Genomic DNA, 23,571 nt, shown 5'->3' with positions numbered 1-23,571 from the left:
CAGAGAACAGACACAGTTGAGATGTTTATATTGTGAATCCTGTTTACTTTTTAACCCAAACAGAGCAAAGCTACAGAAACTATACAGGTAAGAGTTCATAAGGAGACATACATAAGCAGGAAGAATCTTAGAGAACACTTAGATTAAAGCCCTTGACTGACATGTGAGAAGAAACTGAATGGGAAAATGATTTGCCTAAACTTACAGAGATTAGTTATAGCAAATAGAGAATCTGAACTCAAGACTAACAAGTCTACCATCAAACGAAGCTACTCTGAATCTTGTGGCCGCCTTCTTTCCTGACACGGTTGCCTTTCCATCTTGAACTTTCACCAGAATTGGTCTGAACACTAAAAACATTTGGAGAGTTTATGGTCCCCTACTTGAAAATAGAACCTAATGGAATAGGGAGGTAGCTTTGTCCAGTCCGACTACATGTTACAAAAGTTTTCTTCTTTAAAGGACTTACATAGCACCTTGGAATCTTTGTGTATTCAGCATGGCTCTCAACACAGATATCTGAGCTAACCCAAGAAATAGGACAAATTGAACCTGCTCTTAGCTGAAGTATCTAAATTACACACAAGGACAAAGGACAAAAAGATCATAGAAATGAATTTTAAGTTCAAAAGAACTTTAAATATATCTCATGAAGACTCTTAAGTCCAGTGTGTTCAGATCTCCCCTTTTCTAAAGTTGTAAGAAGTTATTTCTGATATGCTATTCTTCTCAAACAAGAAGGTAGCAAGAGGATTTAATAATAAGACAACTGGGAAGATTCCTAACTCTCCAAAGCAGAGAAGAACAACAAAAAGATCCTTGATATAATGAGTGAAACCCTTACACTATCTCTCCTTACACTATCAGGGGAAGTGCATTTCCTCTGCTGCCTTATTCATAAGTACATGTGTGGGTTAAGAAATAATTGATTGCTAAGAAATTGGCAAGACCTATCCTAAGGAACATTTTTCTTTATGTCATCTTTAGCATTTGTGGTTTGCCTATATACCTTTTCAGCCTGTGCTCTACACCATAAAATTAGAGCAAGCACTCAAAAAGCCAACTATCACTTTTGCAAAGTCTTTGGGCTCAGAGTAAAGAGAACAATTACCCACATACACAAAAAGTAAAATTCCCAGTTCCAATGGCGATAAAGTTAATCAAATAAACTCAGAAATATTCCATCTGGATTGTCCATAGGAACTAGGGCAAGTGGCTTTAGACAGAATAGCTTTAGAATAAATAGGATTCAGTTTGATGCTGAAAACGAGTGTTATAAATACTAGAGTCAATTACATTTATGGCTATATATATATATATATGTACTTATCTATATACATATGTACCTATATATGTATAAATAGAGATTATGGACTTGTCTTCAGTCCAGACAGTTGGTAAGCATATATTGTTTACCATGTGCCTGGCACTATGCCAAACGCTGCAGAAATAAAGGCAAAAACATTTTCCCTGTTCTCAAAGGAAGAAGATAACATGCAAATAACTGTTCATAAATACAAGGTAGATGCAATATAAATGGAAGATAATCTCGGAGGGAAGTAGTTAGGAAGGGGAGAATGGGAGAAAATCAGGTAAAATCTTTTGTAGAAGATGGGATTTGGTTATGAAGGAAACCATAAAATAGAAGTGAGACTGGAGAATACTCGAGGGATGGGAGAGAACCATTGAAAAGACACAGAGTAAGGAAATAGATTGTCATATGGATAAAGAACTGCAATAAGTCTAGTATCAATGGATAATAAACTATGCAGAGGGGAGTGAAGAATTAGAAGAGTGAAAGGTAGAAAAAGAGAGAGATAAAGGAGGATTGGGTGGGAGAGAGGAAGGGAAGGAATGAATGAATGAATGATCATCTTAGATCTTTTCAAAAATAACAATTGGCAATACTGTGTCTTCCTCAGTCTCCATATCTCTGCATCTATAGAAGCAAGGAAGGAAGATAGGAAAGAAGAAAAAAGAAAGGACAACTATTTCCCCTCCAGCAAATTCAGGCAACTTAATTCCAAAGGAAAATAAATAAGTTATCCCCACAATCAGTGCATTCACATACATAGGTGCAGCAATGGGAAATCTACTAAGAAGAATAGTAATCTCAAAAAAAAAAAAAAAAAAAAAAAAAAAAAAAAAAAAAACTTCTGTAGAACTTTTCAATTCTGCCTCTTAAATATTTAACCATGTGTTTCTAATGGATTCAGGAATATACCATAGAAGTAGTAAATTTCAGAAGCTGTTTAAATGAACAGTCAAAGGCTTATTGTTAAGCTGTGGAACAAAAGGAATCCAAGGTATGAAATAGCTAAATTGCTCTCTAGTGTACCCCTCTACAATAGAAAGGCCATATTCCCCTTCCTGACTACCACTTGGGCGAGTCATTAGGCCCCTCATACTGCTAGAGTTTGTTATTTTAAATACCTCTCAAAATGTCTTTTTTTCCTCCAAGAGAATAAATGGGAATGTCAAGGTAATTTATTTATACCATTACTGACCCAAACTGCCAAGGGTCTGTCCTTCCATTAGGTGTGCCTAGGTTTTTTGTTTTTGTTTTCCATTCTAAAGTCCTCTGACTCTCCATCTGCTATCTCTTCTAATTTTTCTTTTTTCATCAGTCAGTGAATAAGCACCCGATAGACATGGATAAACACTAAGGATACATAGAAAAGCAAATAGATGATCACTGCCTTCAAGGCACTTACTGATAATGTATACTGCAGGAAAAATAGGCACATAAATGATGTATATTTTGATTGTTATTGTTCGGTTGTTTCAGTCATATCCAAATATTCATGATCCCATTTAGAATTTTCTTGGCAAAGATACTGGAGGATTTTTTTTTTTAACAGAGGAGGAAACTGAGGCAAAGTTAAGTGACTTGCCCAGGGTCACACAGGCAGTAAGTGTCTGAAGCCAGATTTGAATTCAGGAAGATGTCTTTCTGACTCCAGGCCTGGTACTGCCTTACCCAGCAGTCATTGAATGAATAACCAAACTCTATCAGGTAAATGACATAACCTCCCTTTGTAAATTTCCTCTTTGTTGTACCATATTGGTTATAATTCTTTTCACCAGCATTCTTGCCATTATAAGGAAGATAAGGTAAGATGATAGCAATTTCCCCTATGATGAATTAAACTGAGCATATAGATTTTACCAAAAACCTGATACACTATATATATATATATACACTATACATACTCTATATACACTCTGTGTGTGTGTGTGTGTGTGTGTGTGTGTGTGTGTGTGTGTCCTAAAGCTTGCCAAAAATTATCCCGGGATGGTATAAAACTGTGTAGCAGAGACTCAAATTGGAAACTACTGTAAATAATTTAAATTTTCTGTTCATGAAAATGAGGTCAGTTTTATAGACTAATGGATCTATATTTTTACTTCCCCAGAGTCTATATTTTATGTCCTCAGTCTTACCATAAAAAATTGCTCTTTCCTGACTATGAGGTGATCTCGTAAAAGTTCAACTAATTTCTTACATACCAGTTTTCAGGAATAAAACCAACCAAAAAAAAATACAGAAAGAAAATTCTAGCATTTTTTGACAACTATGCACCATGCAAGCACCAGACTCAGATGGGAGCCCATTCAGGGGAAGCAAGACAGAGTGTTCTGAAAACCTGTAGGAGGAGCACCTGGATGAATTAATACACTTTAACTAGAGATATACTAAACTAATAATTCACATTTATATAGGGCTTTAATATTTAAAGACTTCTAATCTTACAACAATCCTATGAAGTTGTATTATATATCCCCATTTTATCACTGAGCAAGCTGAGGCTCAGATTTGGGATTCTGGCAACCTACAATTCAGTTGTTTCAGTGGAACATTAAGTATGAAACAGAGAAGACAGCATCACATTTGGAGTCAGAGGAGCTAGGTTCAAATCTTGGCTTTATTAGTTTTTACCTATGTGACCATACATCAGTTAACTCCTCTGAGCCTCATTGTCAAAAGATTGACAAAACAATCTTTACAATTCTTTCTGCCAATTTAATAATCCTGTGGCCTTCTGTTCTATTCACTAAAAAATTCCTAGAATTGCATTTAGTGCTGCATGAGATAGTCACCCTGAAAGAATAAAAGGCTTATAAAGTTCTTGACTCAGAGAGAACTTTATATTCGTCTATGTGCTTTATTATTCAAAGATTTCTAAGCTACTGGATGACAGAAATTTCAGACATCCATTCTCCTATTTCCATTTATGTCAAACCTTGGACAAAAAGGTATATGATATGTGTACAAAGCAGTAATAACTTTAGAATTTTTCATACAAAACATATGAACTGTTTTTGAGAGCTAAATAGTTCAATGAAAAATTACAGAACAGTTAGTCTCTTAAAGTGAGTTCAAATATGAAACTAATCTAGAAGGTAGGAGTCTCGTTCCATGACAGAACAGGACTAAAAATTGTAAAGGCAGAAAAATGCAATATATATAAAATTCAATGAAAAATTCACTCAACTATTTGGGTGATTTATCAGTCCCCACAATTTCCAACAACACATTTCTTTGTTGCTTTTTTTGAATTGAATTGACAGGTTGGCTTTATTTCATAAATACAGTTTCATTACAAAAAACAACCCACCTTTGCCCATTATCTCCACCGCTATCCATATTTCCCTATTATGGAATGTTTTGTAATAATGAAATATTTCACACATATACTTTCTATACTTTGATGCATGGTATGAGGAAAAATTTAGAAATAAAAATTAGATGACCTCAAATTCTCTTCCAGATTTAAGTCTTCTGATCCTCAATAAAGGACTGAATTCTATCTATTTGATTTCATTGATATTCAGTTTTCAGTCACTCAGTACTCATCAGTCACCTATTTATGCATACATTTTTCTATGGATTAGATTATTTTATATTCAAAAACATTGTTTTCTTCAAAAACTCTCTTTTAATGATTAAATAATGGCAAATATCAGAAAGCTGAAAAGAATTTTGAGGGTAGTCCCAGAAACAAATTGCTTGTGTGTCATTTGAGGGTTTCATTGGCTAAATTAGGAGAGGCTTATCACCATCAGGCTGAATAGCAGGTGTTGAATTTGTTTCATTCTTGATCATTTATGAAGAATAACTCTTAAATCATAAAGGAGATTTTATCTATTTCCAGTCTACATAATAATGCATCACATCCATTTGTCATTTTAGTATTTAATCAATATACATTTGATATGACAAAATGCTTCTCAGCAAATTTATGAAATAATACAAGCCAAAAAAAATAATATTTACACTAGGATCCACAGCATTTTTGTAGATTACTATTATGTGCATTCTGAGTATTAATTATAGCAGGTCAAATCTGTAATGCAGTTACATCTCTTTTTAACCCAAATGTATTTACATGTAGGCCTATCCATCACTGTGTGTTCAATGTAGAGTGTTCCAAATCAACTCTGTGATTAAGGCAAAAATTACTTGTCTATCACTTATTTCTTATATTATTGTCAAGTGGCTTGCCTTTGTTGAAGTGCCATTTGCTTCATGAAATCCTGCTGAGAGTTTTATAAAATCTAAGATTTCAATGTCAAAGGGAAATAAGAAAAAAAAATGAGAAAAACATGTAGAAAGAGTTTTGAAGCAAGAAAAAGAGAGGAGCAAAAAAAAAAAAATGTTGAGAATTACCAAAAAAAAAAAAAAAAAAAAAAAAAAGCTTGACTCCCAAGAAGAGATATGAGAAGACATCTTCTCCAATTCTTTACAGAGGAAATGTGGAACATTATGTATATTGTCAGATTTTTTTTTTGTCTCATGTATTTTTTTTTTATTTTATTTTTAAACTATTTTTTAAAATAAGGAATAGATCATTTGCTCTTAAAAAAGAAAAGCTAAAGAGAAGGAAGGTGTAAGAGAAAGAAAATGATGGAGAAGAAAAAAAAAGAAGAAAAAAGGGAGGAAGAGAAGGAAAAAGAAAAGTAAGAAAGAGAAAAAGAAAAGAAAAGCAGCAATGGGTGGGAACAAAAAATTAGTTTTTTGAATTTTTTTTCAATTCTAAGAAGATTTGATTTCCGTTTTTTTTTTTTTTTTTCAAGTGTTAAGTGCCTGTATTTGTAAGGAATTTAATTAACTCTTTGCTAATTTTATCTTGTGATCACCTATTAAGTGCATTAGATCATTTGGATAAAGATGCCTTGAAATGCAGAATTATATTGGGTAGTATAATTTTAAACCAAGTGGGATACATAAAACAGAATTAATTCTCCATATAGAATGACTCAGCTGAATGGTTCAGCAAGTCCCTAGTCCGTGCAAAGACTGAATTATAAAAACTCAGAAACATTTCATAAGATCATAGGATTTAGAACTAAAAGAGATTAAAGATTGTCAAAACAATTCCTTCAATTTACAGATAAGGAGACTGACATCCCCAGTGGTGAAAGTGATTTTTCCCAAGGTCATAGATAGTAAAGAGTAGCATAATCAGAATTTGAATTCACATCATCTTCCTCTAGCCCTCTTTCCACTAACTTGATAACTTTAATAATGTATTGGCAATTAGCTTCTGGTTTTGTATATATAAATACAGCACTAGTCACCAAGCTCTATTAATGGTATTAGATGCAACTAAATTATGAAGAAAATCTGGAATGTGGTCTCAGGACATACAGTTACTAGCAGTGTGATTCCAGCTATGTCACTTAATTACTGTGTTACTCACTTTCCTTAACTGTAAAATGGAAGCAAGAAAAGCATCTACCTCCCAAGATTGCTGTGAGGAACAAATAAGATAATATTTGTGAAACTACTTAGCAAGATGCCAGGCATACAGTAAGTGATTGATAGATATTTTGAAAAAATACTAGAATAGTTCGGTGGATACCTACTATATATTAAGTAGAGAATTTCCTAGGCCAGCTGAATAGGCAACCTCAGAGAATAGTAGTCCAAAAGATGAACTTTCAGTTCAGTTCATTTTAATAAATTAACAAATAAATTGCCAAATGTGGTTAGAGTAAAAAAGTAGGACTGGAAAGAGGCAAAGTTTATGTAAAACATTGATCCTACCCTTATTGCAAACTTATTACCTAAAAATAATAGCATATTAAGTCAGGCTTGGCCTTTGTATTATTAATGAATTAAATGAATGAAATTATCTAGAAGTCAAGGTTCTTTCTAAGGAACCAATGAAATAATAATAATAATGAACTAAAATTTATATGGAATTTTTAGGTTTGTAATAATATGATAAATGATGAAAATTTACATAAGATTTTAAGGTTTACAATAATAACAATGAAAGTTTATATAACACTTATTATAAAAAAACTTTACAAATATTCCCTTAATTCACAGGTGACGAAAGTGACTTGTCCAGGTAGTGTTTGAGATTTGATTTGAACTCCACTCTTCTTGATCCCAGTCCACACTAATTTGCCACCAAATCACCTATCAGAATGAGGTATAAGTTATGGTAGATTCCAATAGATAAACATTAATTCACTCTTTCCAGTGAATTTGGATTTAGTCAGAGAGGAAAGAGAGAAGGAATAAATGACAGGCCTGAACTTTAAAGATGGTAGATGATAGGATATTGAGTAGAATAGCTATTGGCAAAGAAGCAGTGAAATGCTGCTTGCTGCTTCTATGGCTATTTTCTCATTGGTGAAATTCAGAGTATTTACAAGGCTGATTTCAATGTTAGACCTGTTATCTTGTGTCCCATTGACTTAGAATGCACGAGAATGAGCAAGGGTGATGATGTCTCAGTGGTGATTCAGCATGAATTATTCTTAAGAATTTATTGTATCTTGATGCCCTTGTGAGAATTCTTATATACTCCACTTTCACTAAGGAGTGGGGCAGGGGTGAGAGGGATGGGAGAAAACTGGCAAATCAGAGTGGGAATTGATGAGAACTAGAAAGTCCAGAGTCCTCTATTTGCAAGAACCCATTATTCTATTCTCCAAGCCTCTGATCAGAGGTGAGAGGTAACTGAGAGAGGTGAGATTTTGAGTATCAAAAGCTGAGTCAAACTACTAAGAGATGCAAGATGTTCTTTAGAATAAAATCCAAACAAGATCACTAATGGATAATCCAGCCTTGAGCACATACAAATTGTGTGACCCTGGATAAATCATTCAAACTTTCTATTCCTTAGTTTCTTCATTAGTAAAGTAGAGATGAAATAGGCCTACCTGCAGAGTAAGTAAAAATGAGATAATATTTATAAAATGCATTGCAAACTTTAAAGCAGTACATGTGATATTATTGTTGATATTTATTGATAAATAAATCGATGATAGACCTAGAGTTGGAAGAAGCCCAGGAAATTGCCTAGTTGTCAATTTATAGATGAGAAAACTGAGCAGCAGAAAAATTAAAGTCATGTAATTTTCAGACTTTTTTTCAAATTTTCAAATTCTTTCCATTAGGGTCATATTTGGTATGGATATATATTGTATATGGCTATATGTGCATTTGTGTGATGTGTATTGTATTTTAAATGTCCAGAATACTATAGAAAGGACAATTAGCAAAAATCTGATTTTTCCATTTATACTTCCATTATTAAAGTCCATTAATTGCTCTTGTTTTAATTCAAACGTTAGTATCCATTTCCCTTACAAATGCTACTTATTCTTTAACTTCTAAAATATTGTCTTCTGTTCCCCCCAGTCCTTATTTTAGGGTTGGATTCATTCAGCTCACCAATGAAAAATTAATCTTCTTAACTTTCTCCTGCATTGTCTATTCTTTCCTTGTAGAAATTCTCTATTCCTTTGCCTTAGTGATCCTTTACTATCCTGATCTTCACTACTAAATACTAAAGTGTTCCTTCTTTATCTCTTTCATTCTTTCTTCTTCCTCTTCTCACCCTCTAAATTTGGATATCTCCCAAAAGCCTGCCTGTAATACTCTACTTTTCTCTCTTGGCATCTTTTCTATCATGGAATTTTTCCAGCTGTCATGATTTCAACTATCATCAAAATTAAATCTTTAAATTTTGGTTCCTCCAAGATTGGTTCCTCCTCCCTTCTTCCCTATTTTTACCAATGGAATATTCACCAACATTCAATGCTCAAATACAGAGAACCTTGATCATTTTTGACTCCTCTCTTTTGTTGCTCCCTCTTATATTCAGACATTCACTGAGTCTTATTGATTCTTTTTTTTTTAATGTCTGTCTCATTCCTCCTTCCTTTTTCCACTGCTTTTCCAGGCTCTTGTTATTTAAGAATTGATAAAAGTTACCTAACTGGTATTCCTACTCCAGTCCATTTTGAATGTATCAGTTTGATCTTTCTAAAAGAGCACTGGGATCATCTGAGAAGTATGCAATAGCTCTCTATTGAATTCAAAATGAAGCCCAATGTTCATAGCTTGCCATGCTCTCCAAACTGATTCCAACCTACCTTTTCTAACCTAGTCACCATGATTTTCTTACATAGACCTTTCCCTCCCAAAAAAACTACTCTGTTCTACTTAGCATCCCCTGATAATTGTATCTTCAACTTCCAGTTAGGGATGAATCATATCTGGGACACAATGATGACAAATCTTAGTAAAAACTTCTGGATTGTCAATAGGTTTGTAAATGATTTGAGAAAAGGATAAGTGGTATAAAAGATTATTATTTTCCATGGTTTTTTTGAGCACTCTGCCCATTATAACACCTACCTTAGATTCATGGTTTTAGAACTGCAAAGGACCTGGGTAATCTCAAAAGTCCCTTCCAGTTCTGAATCTAAGACAGTGAAGTCACTTCTTCAAAGTTGACTAGATAGTAATCAACATAATCAATCATGAATGAGGATAGGAAGTATAGAAATGAATAATTTATCAATTATACTTTTCCTTTTCTCCAGGTCATAGAGTCATTAATTTAGATTTAGAAGGGATTGTAGAGGGCATTAATCTAACTCCATTTTCAGATAAGAAAATTGAGACCAGGAGAAGTTATGATTTGCCCAGTTATGCAAGTAGTAAATGACAGAGCCAAGTCTAGATTCAATAATTTTCCTGTTACTAGGGAACTCCTAAATAAGGAAATTTCCTTTACCAGTTGAGATCAGCACTTTCTCTATAAGCCATAATCTTAGAGAATTACCCCTAATTCTCTACACTCTAAGCCAGGGTGTATCAGTCTTTCAGTAGCCAAATGTAGATCTTTCTATTCCCACGGCCAGCTTCCTGTGCAATTAGTACTATACTATACTATAATGGGCTTTACTATATTGGACTTTAATATTGCTATGCTATTCCTATGACTCTGTTTATACATTGATAGATTTGCCTTTGTGTAATATTTAGAGAGGTATAGGGAGGCAGCTTCTTCATGTAGACCATAGAATTAGAAAGTATGAGAGTAAAAAAAAATATCAGTCAGCTCTATTTATATATTCCATTTTTTGAGCTGATCCTCTCTGATAGAAATTCTAGTGTCTTCAGCGTAGTATAGCACATTCGATGAGTGAAGTCCTTCCCTTATGTTCTGAACCTCTTTTCTTTTATACAAAACAAAATCAGACAAAGGACCAAAGTAAAAAATAATCTCTCAGAGGAGTTACGAATATCCCTGAAAGGTGGTTAAAAGGTTCAGAATGAGAAGATCTTAAAAAGAGGGAGTGGGAGGTAGGGTAGGGTGAGGGAAGAAAGCATCAAGTTCATTTGGAATTCAATAGCATCCCAGCCATTGTAAATCTCAAACCTTTTTGAAAAGCACTGACAAATTGGGAAGAGAAAAAGAATTTTCTGAAACCGTAACTAAGACATTTATGAGCACAGCTCAGGAAAAGATATATTCCCACAGAGATAAAATTGCCATTTCTACTAATTTGGGAGTAGTTTTTTTAACACATTCTTCCCCTGAATGATCATACTAAACAATTTATATTGTCTTTTAGGAGCACAAAGAAGATTTTCAGATAGTAAATAAGTAAGTTTATTCAAGGCAAAAAAATTGTGATAGAGTGTTGATCTAACACCCTTTTCCCTAGATTTTTCCATGTCTCCCTTTCCTTTGAATTCTTGTTTCCTGAACTAATTTTACATAACACCAATACATATAATTGAAAGTAGAAAATATAATTAAATCTCTTCAATCTGATGATGAATTCTTCAATTTTGACTTGGTCGATTCTGAAGTTGATTCTTTAGGGAAGAATAGGCATTCCTAACTAGCATGTCCAATACCCACTGAACCAAGACTGAATTATAATGAATAGTTAAGACAGGTAGGTAAAAGAATCACCCATTCTTAAGATTTTTGAGGCCATATTAACTATTTTCTCTAAGTTCATTTCTCCTAGATGCCTTTCACTAACTAAAATCTCCATTTGGTAACTATAACACGAGATTATGTTTCCATATTGACTTTCTCCACCAAGACCAGAACACTTTGCAGCCATCTGCTTGCTGAGAGATGGAGTAGAGATAAGATAACATCTATGTCCCCATTTCTCAGAGAGCAAAATTAAAGCGTGGACAGATTGATAGCCCGTTTCATAAAGTAGCAATTTCAAGGAAAGAAAAATTTAGATTGCCCATCTCCCAATTTGTATTGCCTGGTTCTCTTATTCAAAGACAGAGTTCTTGTATCAAGATAATAGTAACTGGATAATGGAACCCCCAGAATTATTGCAGTATTTGTGAGACTGCCATTTTCTGACTCACCACTCCTTTATGTTCTCACGCCAACTCTTGTATTTGGAATAGATAAAATTAATTAACACAACAATAACCCCTCTTCAGGTTCCCACAGCTCCAAGCAAAGAATAACTTTTTTCTTTTGTGCTGTCAAGTTCAGTTATGTCCAATTCTTAATAATCCCATTTGGAGTTTCTTTATCAAAGATACCTCAGTGGTTTGTTGCAATTTTCTTCTCTAGTTCATTTTACAGATAAGGAAACTGAGGTAAACAGGGTTAAGTGACTTGTTTAGGGTCACACAGTTAGTGAATGGCCTCAGGCCAAATAGTGAGTCAGATATCACTGACTCCTGACACAGCACTCTACCTAGTACAGCATCTAGCTTAGTTTCATGATTTTACAGCTAGAAAGGACCTGTGAGTTCATTTTCTTCAAACCTCTACCATTATAAATGCAGAAACTGAGATCTGGGTAATCTCAAAAAGTCCCTTCCAGTTCTGAATCTAGAACAATGAAGTTACTTCTTCGATGTTGCCCAGGTAATACAGACCAGAGCTCAAAGTGAACTCTAGATCTCTGATTCTACATAAGGTGCTTTCTCTACTATACCATAAGGCTTTTCAAGAGTACTTTTTGACACTAGGCAAAGAAGGTGAATGATAACAGCTTCTTGGTGAGCTTTATCACTCGAACAGCATTTAAGCAATGTACAAATACAAAGTACATATACTTGATGTTTCATGGGGCATAAGGTTTTATGATTTGGAAGATACTGTCTCATTAACAAAAAAAAAAAAAGCATGTAGGATAGATGTGTACAGTGAATAGTGTTCTAGTCGGGAAGATCTGAGTTTAAATTCAGCCTTTGGAATTTACTAGTTATGTTACCCTAGGCAAATCATTTATCTTCATTTGTCTCAATTTAATCAATTTGCAAAATTATTATTTGGGAAAATAATAGTACACACCTCCCAGGGTTATGAAAATGAAATAGCTGTAAAGTATTTTTGCAAAAGCTAGAGCATTATAGAAAGGCTTTTTATCATTATTGTTAGGAAGGTTACCCCTATCTATACTTACAATGTCTCCCATTTGAAGAACAGAAATTCATCCAGGGTAATTATTGAGATACATGTTATGTATATAAAAAGTAGAAATAGAGCAAAATATAGTGGAAAGAGTATTGTACTGAGAGATGGAGAATGGGGAATCAAAGGCTTTATAACCATCTTAGTCTGGGTTTTTGACTAACTCATAAAATGTCATTATATCCCATTCAGAAGGCAGTGTTGCATACTGAAAAAAATTCTGGATTTAAGAATCAAAAGACCGATAGATATGAGTGACCCTGAGCCAGTTACTGAATCTGCTAAACCCTAGTTTCCTCAGCTGTAAAATGAGGAAATTGGACTTGGTGAGCTTAAAGGTTCATTCCTGATTTAAACCTCACCTATAAGATGAAAATGCTTTGCCTTATAGATTGTAAGGAAGAATCCAAATTTATGGTCTAAACTTATTTAAACAGATAAATAGAAGAGGAAATTGGCTAAGATCCCTTTTGAAAGCTTTCAAGAAAGCCTGGGCTGGTTTTTTTTTTTTTTTTTTTTTTTTTTTTCTCCTGAGGTTGTATACCTCTTGTCTTTATTAGCAACATTGCTGTCTTTTTTTTTTTTTTTTTTTTTTTTAATGCACAAAGGTAACTACTTAATGATTTACTTGGCTTGAAGGAAATAGACCACAAGTTTAAATAAAGTACTGCAGTGGGACTCTATAACCAATACATTATTCCTTGTCAGTGGAAATTCAAGAAAGGTATTTAGATGGATGGTAATGTGCTGTGAGAAAGAATACTAGACATGCCCAGGGAGAGCCTATCCTTAATGTGCTTTTCTCTATTCTCCCTTTTAAAAAATCATAAGGCAAAGAATTCTGCTTCTGACATTTACTTACATCTTGGGACTTTGGAGCAAAAGAAGGAACCTGGAATTGTTACTTGACAAAGGGAGGTTCAGTTTCATATTCAGAGAGGAAGTCAACCATCTGAAGCACTTATTATTTTAAAGTCCAACAGATGGAGAAGACCACTAGCATTTACCTGAGTGAAATGAGAATAGGAAACTGACTTGAGGGGCAGTAAAGCAGACACACAGAGAAATCACACTTAGTTGTGATGCAAATCACTTTAGAAGTATGTGGTGGGTCTGACAGGAAGGGATGCTCCTCTGTGACAGTAACTTCTCTTTTCTTGCTAAACCTGACTGATATAGGCCAGAAGATAGAACTCTTTGACACTTTTCCCCTTAGGAGACTGCATTTTCTGACAGCCTTGCCTTACTTCAACCCTAGGGAAACAGCATTCTGTGAAAGGAACAGTTGGTGCAGACCTTTTTTATTTTTTTTTTTCCTTTTCTTTATTTCTTTTAAAAAATATCAGATATGGCAGTGGGTCAAGTTTGCAACCCTCCTTTCTCAACCAAAAACCTCTGGGAGGGAAATTTGTTACTGTCTCTTCCCCTCCTTGTGTTCCTTGCCCACTCTCTTCCTATTTTTGGTCTGAGCACACAAAACTTTATAGTTAGAAGGTCTGAATGACCCTCTTTCTTTATTTAATATATTATTGCCCTTTACTCTTTCTCTAAAGCAACTGAAGCCTCCAGGGGATTCATTTCATTTCCAGATGCAGCCAGTGTTGGATAAACAGAACCAGAGTTCCTGTCAGCTTCTATGAAAAAGAAACGACACTGCAGTAGTGTAAACTCTGCCCCCTACAAGCTAAATGTGTTTTCTCACTTAAGCTATTGAAGTTGACCAGAAATCAGCATTCACCTGGGAGCTGGGGAAGAGGGAAATCTCACTGTACTTCATAAAACAGATCAGAAATCTGCTGGTGAACGTAACTAACTAATTCAAAGTAGATATTAATTTTAAGTGAGACTTCCTTGCCACAATTCTATTTCTATATATTCCAGAATCTATTTTTAAAATCTTGGGTAGAAATATAGTTTTGCCTCTATTATCAGGCAAACTATGAATCAGTTGTTCAATTTATCAAAAGAGAGCTTATCAACACTTAGTCAGCATGCATATGTAAGAATCAGAAGAGAATATGGTGATGCAAAGCAAGAGAGGAGGCAAATTAAGTCAATGCAAAACATGTGAACTAGAAAGAATTTCCTTAACTTTTAAAAAACACTTTCTAAGTTCAGTATATACAATATATTTCAAATTATATCAAAAATTAGCACACCTGAATTTAAAATTGTTGACTAATTTTTTTAAAACTTTCTTTGTTGACTCCTTTTAATTCTATAAAAAGAGCTTTTGAAAATTAAATTCACTGTCATAGAAGCACCAAATTTAGCATTTGTCTACATTTGAACTAGTCCTATCTGCCATTTCTCTGATAGACAATAATAGTATCATCATCTAAAATTGAATACAGCACCAATGTTCTTGTTTAGCTTTTCATATTTACTGGTTTTAATGAAATATTTAAAAGGTTAATTTTAATAATTATAACTGATGTTAAAATGCCTTAAAATTTGAAAATCACTTTGCATGCATTATCTAGAGAATTTGATCTTTACAACAGACCTACAAAATAAACAGCCATTATTATTTCCATTTTACAAATGAGGAAATTAAGGCTCAAAGAGATTAGGCAACTCCATTCAGTAAACACTTATTAGGTATCTAATATGTGTCAGACACTGTACTAAGCACTGTACACAGGCTGTACACAACCCTGGAAAAGCTCCCACCCTGATGAGGGAGACAACAAGCAAACAACTACTTATGAGTAACAAGTTTTGCTCTACTGCCTAAACTGGAACTTTTCCCATTGTATTGTACTGAATCAAAATTTTTGAATTAAATTAAAATTTAAATACTTAAAAAATTTTAATAAGGGTAAAAATGTAAGTTTCATTATTTTGATTCCTGAGAAATGAGCATAACCTCTAAGTTATAAATCAGTCCCTCAAAAATACTATGTTGTAAACACCTTCCTTCAATCAAAATGCATTCTTTATGTATTATTTATTCTATGTGCAGAAATTTTACTTGGTGCTGGCAATATAAATAGAAAGTTGCTGTCTTTAAGAAGCTTAACTATTTAATAATGTAGATGAAATATGCACAAAAATTATATACATATGATATAAATAAAACTGGACACTTAAACTGAGCCTTGGAGGAAACTAGTGTTTCACAGAGCTAGAGATAATGAGTTAGTTCATTCTCAGGCATAGGGTAAAGCTGACCAATACACAGAGGAGAGAAGAAATGAAGTGTTCGGTGGTTGACTACACCAGCAAGAAAGTCTGAATCATAAAAGTGTGGGGAATAATAAATCTGAAAATGTAGCATGGATCCAAAAGGAATTTGTAAAGAACATTAAATGCCAAATAAAGTCATTTATCTTTGATATTGAAGAAAATGGGGAACTACTGCAGTTGATTGAGTGTTGGGATGATGTGGTCAGGAAAATCACTTTGGCACATTGTGTAAGAAAATGAACCAGGGTGATAATTATATGACTAGAGAGGAACTAAGTGAATGACATTGAGGTAGAGGCAACATGTTTTGGTAAATAATTTGTTCAGTGATTAAGGAGTGAAGAATGATGCTGAGGTTATGAATACAGGTATTGTAAAGATGGTAACATTCTTGGAAAATTCCAAAGAAAGGTTGACTTGGAGGTTAGGATAATGAGCTCAATTTATTTACATTTGAGTTTGAGATGAGGCTTTGTGGTTCAAAATTTCTATTGTGTAATTTCTGTAATTACTATATTGGACTCCAGGTAGCATGTAATGCCCTTTACAACCTAGACCCAACTGAAGTTTCCAAATACAGATAACTCCCCTTTTCACATGCCCTGATAATCCAAAATGATCTTCTGGCTCGGTTCACCACACATAGAATTCCATCTACCAATTTTGTTTGCTCTGGCTTTCTTCCATGCCAGGAATATACTCCTTTCTCATCATTTTGCCTTAGAATCATTTTGCTGCTAGTGTCTCTCCACAACCCAGTCACGTTGTTTTTATTTTGTAAATATTGAGTATAATGCAAGAATGTATTATGCAAATGGAAAAATCCCATCATAAAATGTAAACCTCTTAAGGGCACTATTTTTTTTCATTTTTATCCATGTATCCCTGTGTTCAGCCCAACGCTTGACAAATAAGGAGGTGCTTGTAAAGCTATTGATTGATTGTATGGTTAATTATTTAAAATCAGATTGTTTAGGACTGTGAAGCAGTCCTAGCTGCTATGCCATACTTTTCAGAATTATACTTACATGACTAGAAGGGAACTCGGTGAATGATGTTGAGGTAGAAGCAACATGTTTTGGCAAGTGATTTGTTCAGTAATTTAAGAGTAAGGAGTGGAGAATGATACTGAAGTTATGAATACAAGTATTGGAAGAATGGTAGTATTCCTGGAAAATTCCAAAGAAAGGTAGACTTAGAAGTAAGGATAATGAGATAAATACAATGGTATAGTGTTATCTGCTTTATGCTAATATTTCCATTCAATACTTATTATTCACCAAATCAATTTAACACACACAGATTAAGTTATTACTATATGTAAAGCCTATAACAAGAATATAAACACATAAAAGAAGCATTGCATACTCTGAAAGAGCATGAATTCTGTCTTCCTTGACTGTTGTTATCTGTGTCTAGTTTTCAGTTTGCTTCTCCTCTCCCCCCCTGAGATTCCAAAGTCAGATTTTCATTAAAGAACTATCTATGCCCCCAATGTTTCACTCCTCTTGACTGAATTGATCAGTTTAATCAAACATTTTATTCAATTATTCAATTTTCTGGGAGAAAATAACCCAGTCAGTTATTCTGGAAGAAAAAAAAAAAAGAACTTTGTATCTTGACACTGAACTGTAAGACTCAGCATTTTAGGAATTAGGTCCTTTTTGAGGTGCAAGAAAAAAAAAATCTTCAAGGCTACAGAAGTCACAAAGGCAATCTTAACATTTATTAGCCTATTTCTGAAATCAGCAATAGGAAACTGTACAAAATTAGTATCTTCCTATGTGAAGCCATGAACAAAAGCCTTTCTAAAAGGGAAAAAAATGGCATATTTGGTACTGGGAAAGGTACTGTATAGTGACCCATACCATTTTAAGTATATCTGTGAACATTACCCATTCAAAAACAAAAAGTCCCTTATTTCTGTGGATATGAAGGAAATTGTAAGCAAGAACTACTACCTAAGATTTATTGAAATGCCTTTATTAATTAAGCTTCCTAATAATAGCTATGTTGTGTATAAGGTTAGAAATTAGTATATAATTTAATGACATTGTTACTAATGATTTTGAGAAAGACACATTTTTATGCAAATTTCATCCATTCTTAAGTGCTATTCTTAAACATTTCTTCCCTGTTCTGTTTTCTTTTCCTATAACAATTTCCACTGTTAGTTTCCTAAAAGTCTGTTCCTTCTTCATACTGATCTTGAGAAATAACTGATAATTATATTGACAAAAATATATATTTGTTTCATCATACACATCATTGGGTCCCTGAAGCAATGTTTTTTTTCACTGCACAGAGTTTATGGAGGAAGCCATTATAATCATGAAGAGCAAATTTACTTCCACATATACTTCTTATTATCATGTAGATGAAATAATATCTATTGTTTTGTTGTATTCTTCACTGTCAAAGATAGGATTATTTTTCAATGAATTATTATGTCCTTTCGGGTATGAATGTGTATAGTTCTAAGTTACTGAGCTGGCTTTTGTGCTAATGTTAGGAGTAGGATGAATACCACTTACCATACCACACTCCTTGTTTATCCTTTCAATAATTTGATAAACTATCTAGGAAGGTAGATGGCAGAACTGGGCATAATGTTACAAGGAATAGAAACATATAAAATGATTTTGATTATAATAACAAATAACATGTTTGTGTCTCTTGAAACACATACATCTTTTATGTATATTATTTAATTTAGCCCTCATAATCAATCCTGAGAAATTGTTATGATTAGGTATCAATATTTTGCAGATGAGCAAGTTCAGAAAAGACATGTGATTGTGCATAGTCACACTAAAATTAAGTATTAAAGAAAAGAGTATTCCCAGATTAAGAAGACTACAGGAGTTTTCTAGTCCAATTATCTCTGTTTCAAAGGAGGAAACTGAGGCCCTGAGATGGACGTTGAGATGGAGGCAGATCTTCCTAACTTCCTAATATTTTATGTGGACTCTCAAATGATCAAATGATAGAATGTATGTCATAGTACTTTGTAAATACATTGCTATTATAATCATTATTCCTATGTTTTACATAAGATTTTTTTTAAAAGATTGTACCTCCTTATAAGCCACAGTCTAATTTCAAGTAGTCATGAAATTTCTTCTCAATGAATCCATCATCAAGCTATTTTGAATAGAAATCTGTTATATCCAATGCCAATCAACATTTTCTATTTTTGGCTTTTTATGATTCCCATCAGCTTTCAAGAATGGAAAAGAACATAAGAAAAATAAAAAGCAAGCATTATTTATTCCATAAATAGCTACTTGGTAGATTATGTAAAGGTGCCAGAAGAAACTAATTTGATTTTCACTATCAGATTCTCTTCTGAAATATCTATTAAACAAATCTATTTCCTAAATTCATTGCTTTACAAAATATTTTAAGTGTCTTCCCAAGCTGGGTCCTGGAATTGATTTGGACAAGTCAATTTTTTTAGCCTATATTCCCTTCTTTTTTTCTTTCTTCTATTAATCTATGAGCTCCTTAAGGGCAAAGAAAAAAGGTGGTATAGTGGTGTGATTTTTTTTTTCTTTTCCTTTTTTTCATTCTTTCTCTCTTTGTCTCTTTCTCTCTCTGTCTCCCTCTTTCTTTCTGTTTCTCTCTTTCTTTCTCTCTCTCTCTCTCTCCCCCCCCCCCCCCACCTTCCCTCCCTTTCCTCCCTCCTTTCTTTGGCACAGCAGTCAGGGTTAAGTGATTTAAGTCATATAGTTAGTTAAGTGTCAAGTATCTGAGGCAGGATTTTAATTTAGATCTTCCTGACTCCCCGGCCCATTTTCTATTCAGGGTTTTACCTTGCTGTCCTTGCATTGCTGTATTTCTATAATTTGTATGAGATAAATAGTTATCTTTCTAGGTGTGCAGGATCTACTACTCCTAGTGTCATGTTAACTAACTCTCAAGTATATGGAATAACTTTGTGAATGATCATTTCTGAGGTAAACATGAAAAAATAAGCTGTATATATGATTATTTGTCACTCGTTAGCATTTGGTCACTATCTAAAAACAAAGTCCTTTCCTTTCCTGGAGCATTTATTTGACTTGAGCAAAGTATCTCCAGTCCCAATGGGGCAATCTCGGTTGTGGTATCTTGTAATTTATAGAGCTAATATGGTACAGTAAATAGGAACAAGGCTCAGAAGTAGAAATTTTGTTAAAATTCCCATATGCTGATTTTGTGACTTTGTACAAGTCACAGGTGTAAATAATTCTCTAAGACTAGAGTCTATAAAACAGTTGCCAATGGCATTGGGAAAGGACATATACCCACTAGGAAACTCTTGTATTAATGAAGTCATAGATATGAGCCCCTTCCCAAAAACCATGTGATTCATTTTCTTTCAACAAACAAGAATTATCTAATATGGATAGAACATTATGCGAAGTTGGGGAATAAAAGAAAAAAGCTTAGTTTCTGCCCTCTTGATCCTTATAATCTGATAGAGGCTAAAAGTAGGCCCTAATAGTCTTTTCCTTGGAATAGCATTGGTGTATATTTCTACTATCCATTCTATTTGTTCTGTTCCACTTCCCATCAGCTCTTTGGAAATTCAGGCAATTCAATATAAATAAATAATAGATAAACTCTTGACCTGTTGAAAGCAGATATAATTAGAATTTAAGTTTAAGGGGTGCAGGTGGGGAGGAACACGAGCTCTTTAATTGTCTTCTATAGCAAATTCTAGACTGTCAAAAAAGCAGTTTTTTGCCAGTACAAGGACTTCAGATTAGTCCTTACATAGTTAAAATATATTATCAGAGTTTTTTCTCTGTCAAGCTTTCTGATTCCACTTCTGTTTGCTTACTTTTCCAACTGAAATTTTCTCTTCTGAGTTATCATTGTGAATGAGTATGCATAAACAGTTTAAAAGTAACTTCTAATTTGGCAACTTCTGAATAGAATATTTTTAATTGCTGACTTAAAAATTACATGTTTGAATGATTTGTTTACCAGATGTGTTTTGGTGGGACCTTATTTTCTTGGTAATAAGTGTTTCTATTGGAAATTTTAAAAAAAATTAATATCACATAGAACATCTAGGTTGGAAGACTTGAGGGTCACTAAGATCCATTGTTCCTAAGATATTAGCCTTTTTTCTGCTTGGTGGTAACTGAAATATGGGGAAAAAAATAACAAAATTTTCTAGAGTGGGGGATTGTTTATGATTTGTCTATTGTCTATGATTAGTTAATTTGGACCACTATTACCCCATCCCCCAGAGACACTGAAATTTGAAATAATCAAGGCCAAAAGCTAAGTTAGTAAGTTACTGGTAAAGTCAGAAAAACAATATATTTTGGTTATAAGCAATATGGAAACTTCTCTGTCATCCCAAATTTGTCTAGGGAAAGGACTATATTACTGCTTAATTAAATGAAATTTTGCTTTGAAAGCAAAATTGATTGAACATTTTATTACAGCCCCAAGCTTGACCCCTCTCCTTCCTATAGTTCATACTTTGTGTTTTCTTTTATTGAGGAAGAAAGACTTGGTGACTTTCCATTAAGATTGTCTTTTTCCTCCACTCATGGCATTTCCTCTTCTTTCTCCATCCCTTTGCTCCCCATAACTGGAACATATTCTTTCCTTGCCTCCACCTCAGAGAATACTGATCTTTCTTTAAATTACATTAAGTGTCACTTTCAAAACAAAACTTTTCTTATTCCTCTCCCCTCCCCATATATACAATTTTAATCTTTTCTCTTCCTAGCTATTTTGTATTCCATATATATGTATATATATATATGTATATATATTTTTATCCTTTCCATATGCATATATATGTATATATCTACATTTTATGTATGCATATTGTATGTTTTTGTATGTGTATAGTTGAAAAAGAAGGAAAGGAAAGGGGGCAGCATTATGGTAATGAATAGAGAGCTAATCTTGGTTCTGCCTCTGACAATACTCTCTGTGTACTCTAGGCAAGACAATTAATTTAGTGCTCTATAGACAAAGAAAGAAACTTTTACCAAGTATTTCCCTAGAACCAATGAAATCACAGGCCAGTTTTTATTCTTCTTTTATGTAACTTAATAGAATGTAACTTTGAGAGTATATATCAAAATATAAAATACTCTAGTATTTTTCTCTATAGTTCCAGCACCCAGTATAATGATACTTAATATATATTAAAATAATAATGCTTATTGGTTGATTGATACATTATTTGAATGATTTTCTTTCAGTAATGTTGTATTTGTTAATATACTCATCTAATCCTTCAATTCAACTAAAAGTTTTAAAGAAATAAATAGATAAGTTATGGGACTGGGTTATTGACAATTAGTATTGTGCTTTCAGGCCACGGATTCACATTTAAAAAGAGTCAACTCTATAGGGTTTATATTTTCATTGCCACTTTTTTCTACCTATTTTAGCGATCACTCAGCCAGGTAGCACATCCTAGAGACTTTAGGTATCTGAAAAATGGTGGAGTTAGTGGTTTTGGATTCAAAGCAATCAATAAATTATTATCACTTTGCTCTCTTTCAAAAGAATAGCCTTAATTAAGCAAGAGGTAAATTAAATGCAAACAAATGAATCTTGATTACAGAACTGTATAGTCTGAAAATACAAATGAAATTAAATGTGATTTTACTTCTGATCATGGCAAAAAAGGCAAATATTTGATTTTCCTGCTTTTTTAGAACTGTGAATTTCAGGTTCTGACTTAATGATTCATGTTAGACTATTTTATCGAATAAATGTATTTTTCTCTAATACTTCATGTGAGTTCTGATTGTGAATTCTACTTCTCTGCTTTTCATGCTTCTCATTATGATCACAAATTTTATTCCCTCTTCCTCTCTGTTAATTAGAACTGATGACCCTAACCTTTGTCTGGTGTTTAATTAAGGTTCTGGAGAAATGGAGCCTCATGGCCATATGCTACTTGCTATAATCTTGCCAGTCTTAAGGAATCACCAGACAACAGGATAATTTCCCAATTGTTCTCTGCTTGAATCTAAAATCTGTTAAACTTTTCTGTCCTTTTTATGTTTGTTTCCTCTCCTCCTTCTATCCTTTTCGTCTTGTTCGTCAATCTTTATTCTTCTCTGTTTCAGCAAAACAATATCAGTCAAAATAATTGATGATGAGGAATATGAGAAAAACAAGACCTTCTACATTGAGATTGGAGAGCCCCGACTGGTGGAGATGAGTGAGAAGAAAGGTGGGGGAGATGCTCCAACGATGAGCCCAAACTGCCTGTGCCTGTTATACTACACTTGGACGTCCAGCACCGTTCAAAACATTACTTACAAGGCACACATCCCTCCACCTATGTAAAAGGCATGAGCTTCCAATAGTAATCCAATAATATTGCCATTGACCTCTCAAGAGCTATAAAATACCTCTGATCCCACAATTATTCAGTCTTGAATCCCAACACAGGATTCTGGAAACCCTATGCTGTATAAAGAAGGTATTACTAGTCTTTGATTGAAATTATCAATTTTCGAATGAAAAACAAACATAAAATTCAAATCTGCTGAAATTAACATATTAGGGAAGAGTATTCTTATACTCTTGAGTGTTGAGATATGGAATGGTTTAAATTGAGTTTTATTTGTTTCTCTCCAAGGGTTTCATTTGATGGGGCCAAAACTTGAGTATCCATCATGCCCTT

At 33.6% G+C, this 23,571-nt stretch overlaps 1 protein-coding gene across 4 annotated transcripts in view; it reads left to right on the top strand.

Annotated features, from left to right (window-relative positions):
- Positions 1-23,571, top strand: part of SLC8A1 (solute carrier family 8 member A1) — a 365,779-nt gene that overhangs the window by 271,140 nt on the left and 71,068 nt on the right. For 2 of the 4 annotated variants that reach the window (XM_051975162.1, XM_051975163.1), the window contains exon 3: positions 23,009-23,115. The exons of the other annotated variants lie outside the window; for them this stretch is intronic. In XM_051975162.1, coding sequence (XP_051831122.1) covers positions 23,009-23,115 — 107 coding nt within the window. The remainder of the gene's footprint in view (positions 1-23,008; positions 23,116-23,571) is intronic. 4 annotated transcript variants of the gene reach the window in all.

This window comes from Antechinus flavipes, chromosome 2 (assembly GCF_016432865.1).
Source record: "Antechinus flavipes isolate AdamAnt ecotype Samford, QLD, Australia chromosome 2, AdamAnt_v2, whole genome shotgun sequence".
In the NCBI taxonomy this organism is placed as follows: Eukaryota; Metazoa; Chordata; class Mammalia; order Dasyuromorphia; family Dasyuridae; genus Antechinus; species Antechinus flavipes.
This window is presented reverse-complemented; position numbering and strand designations above follow the sequence as displayed.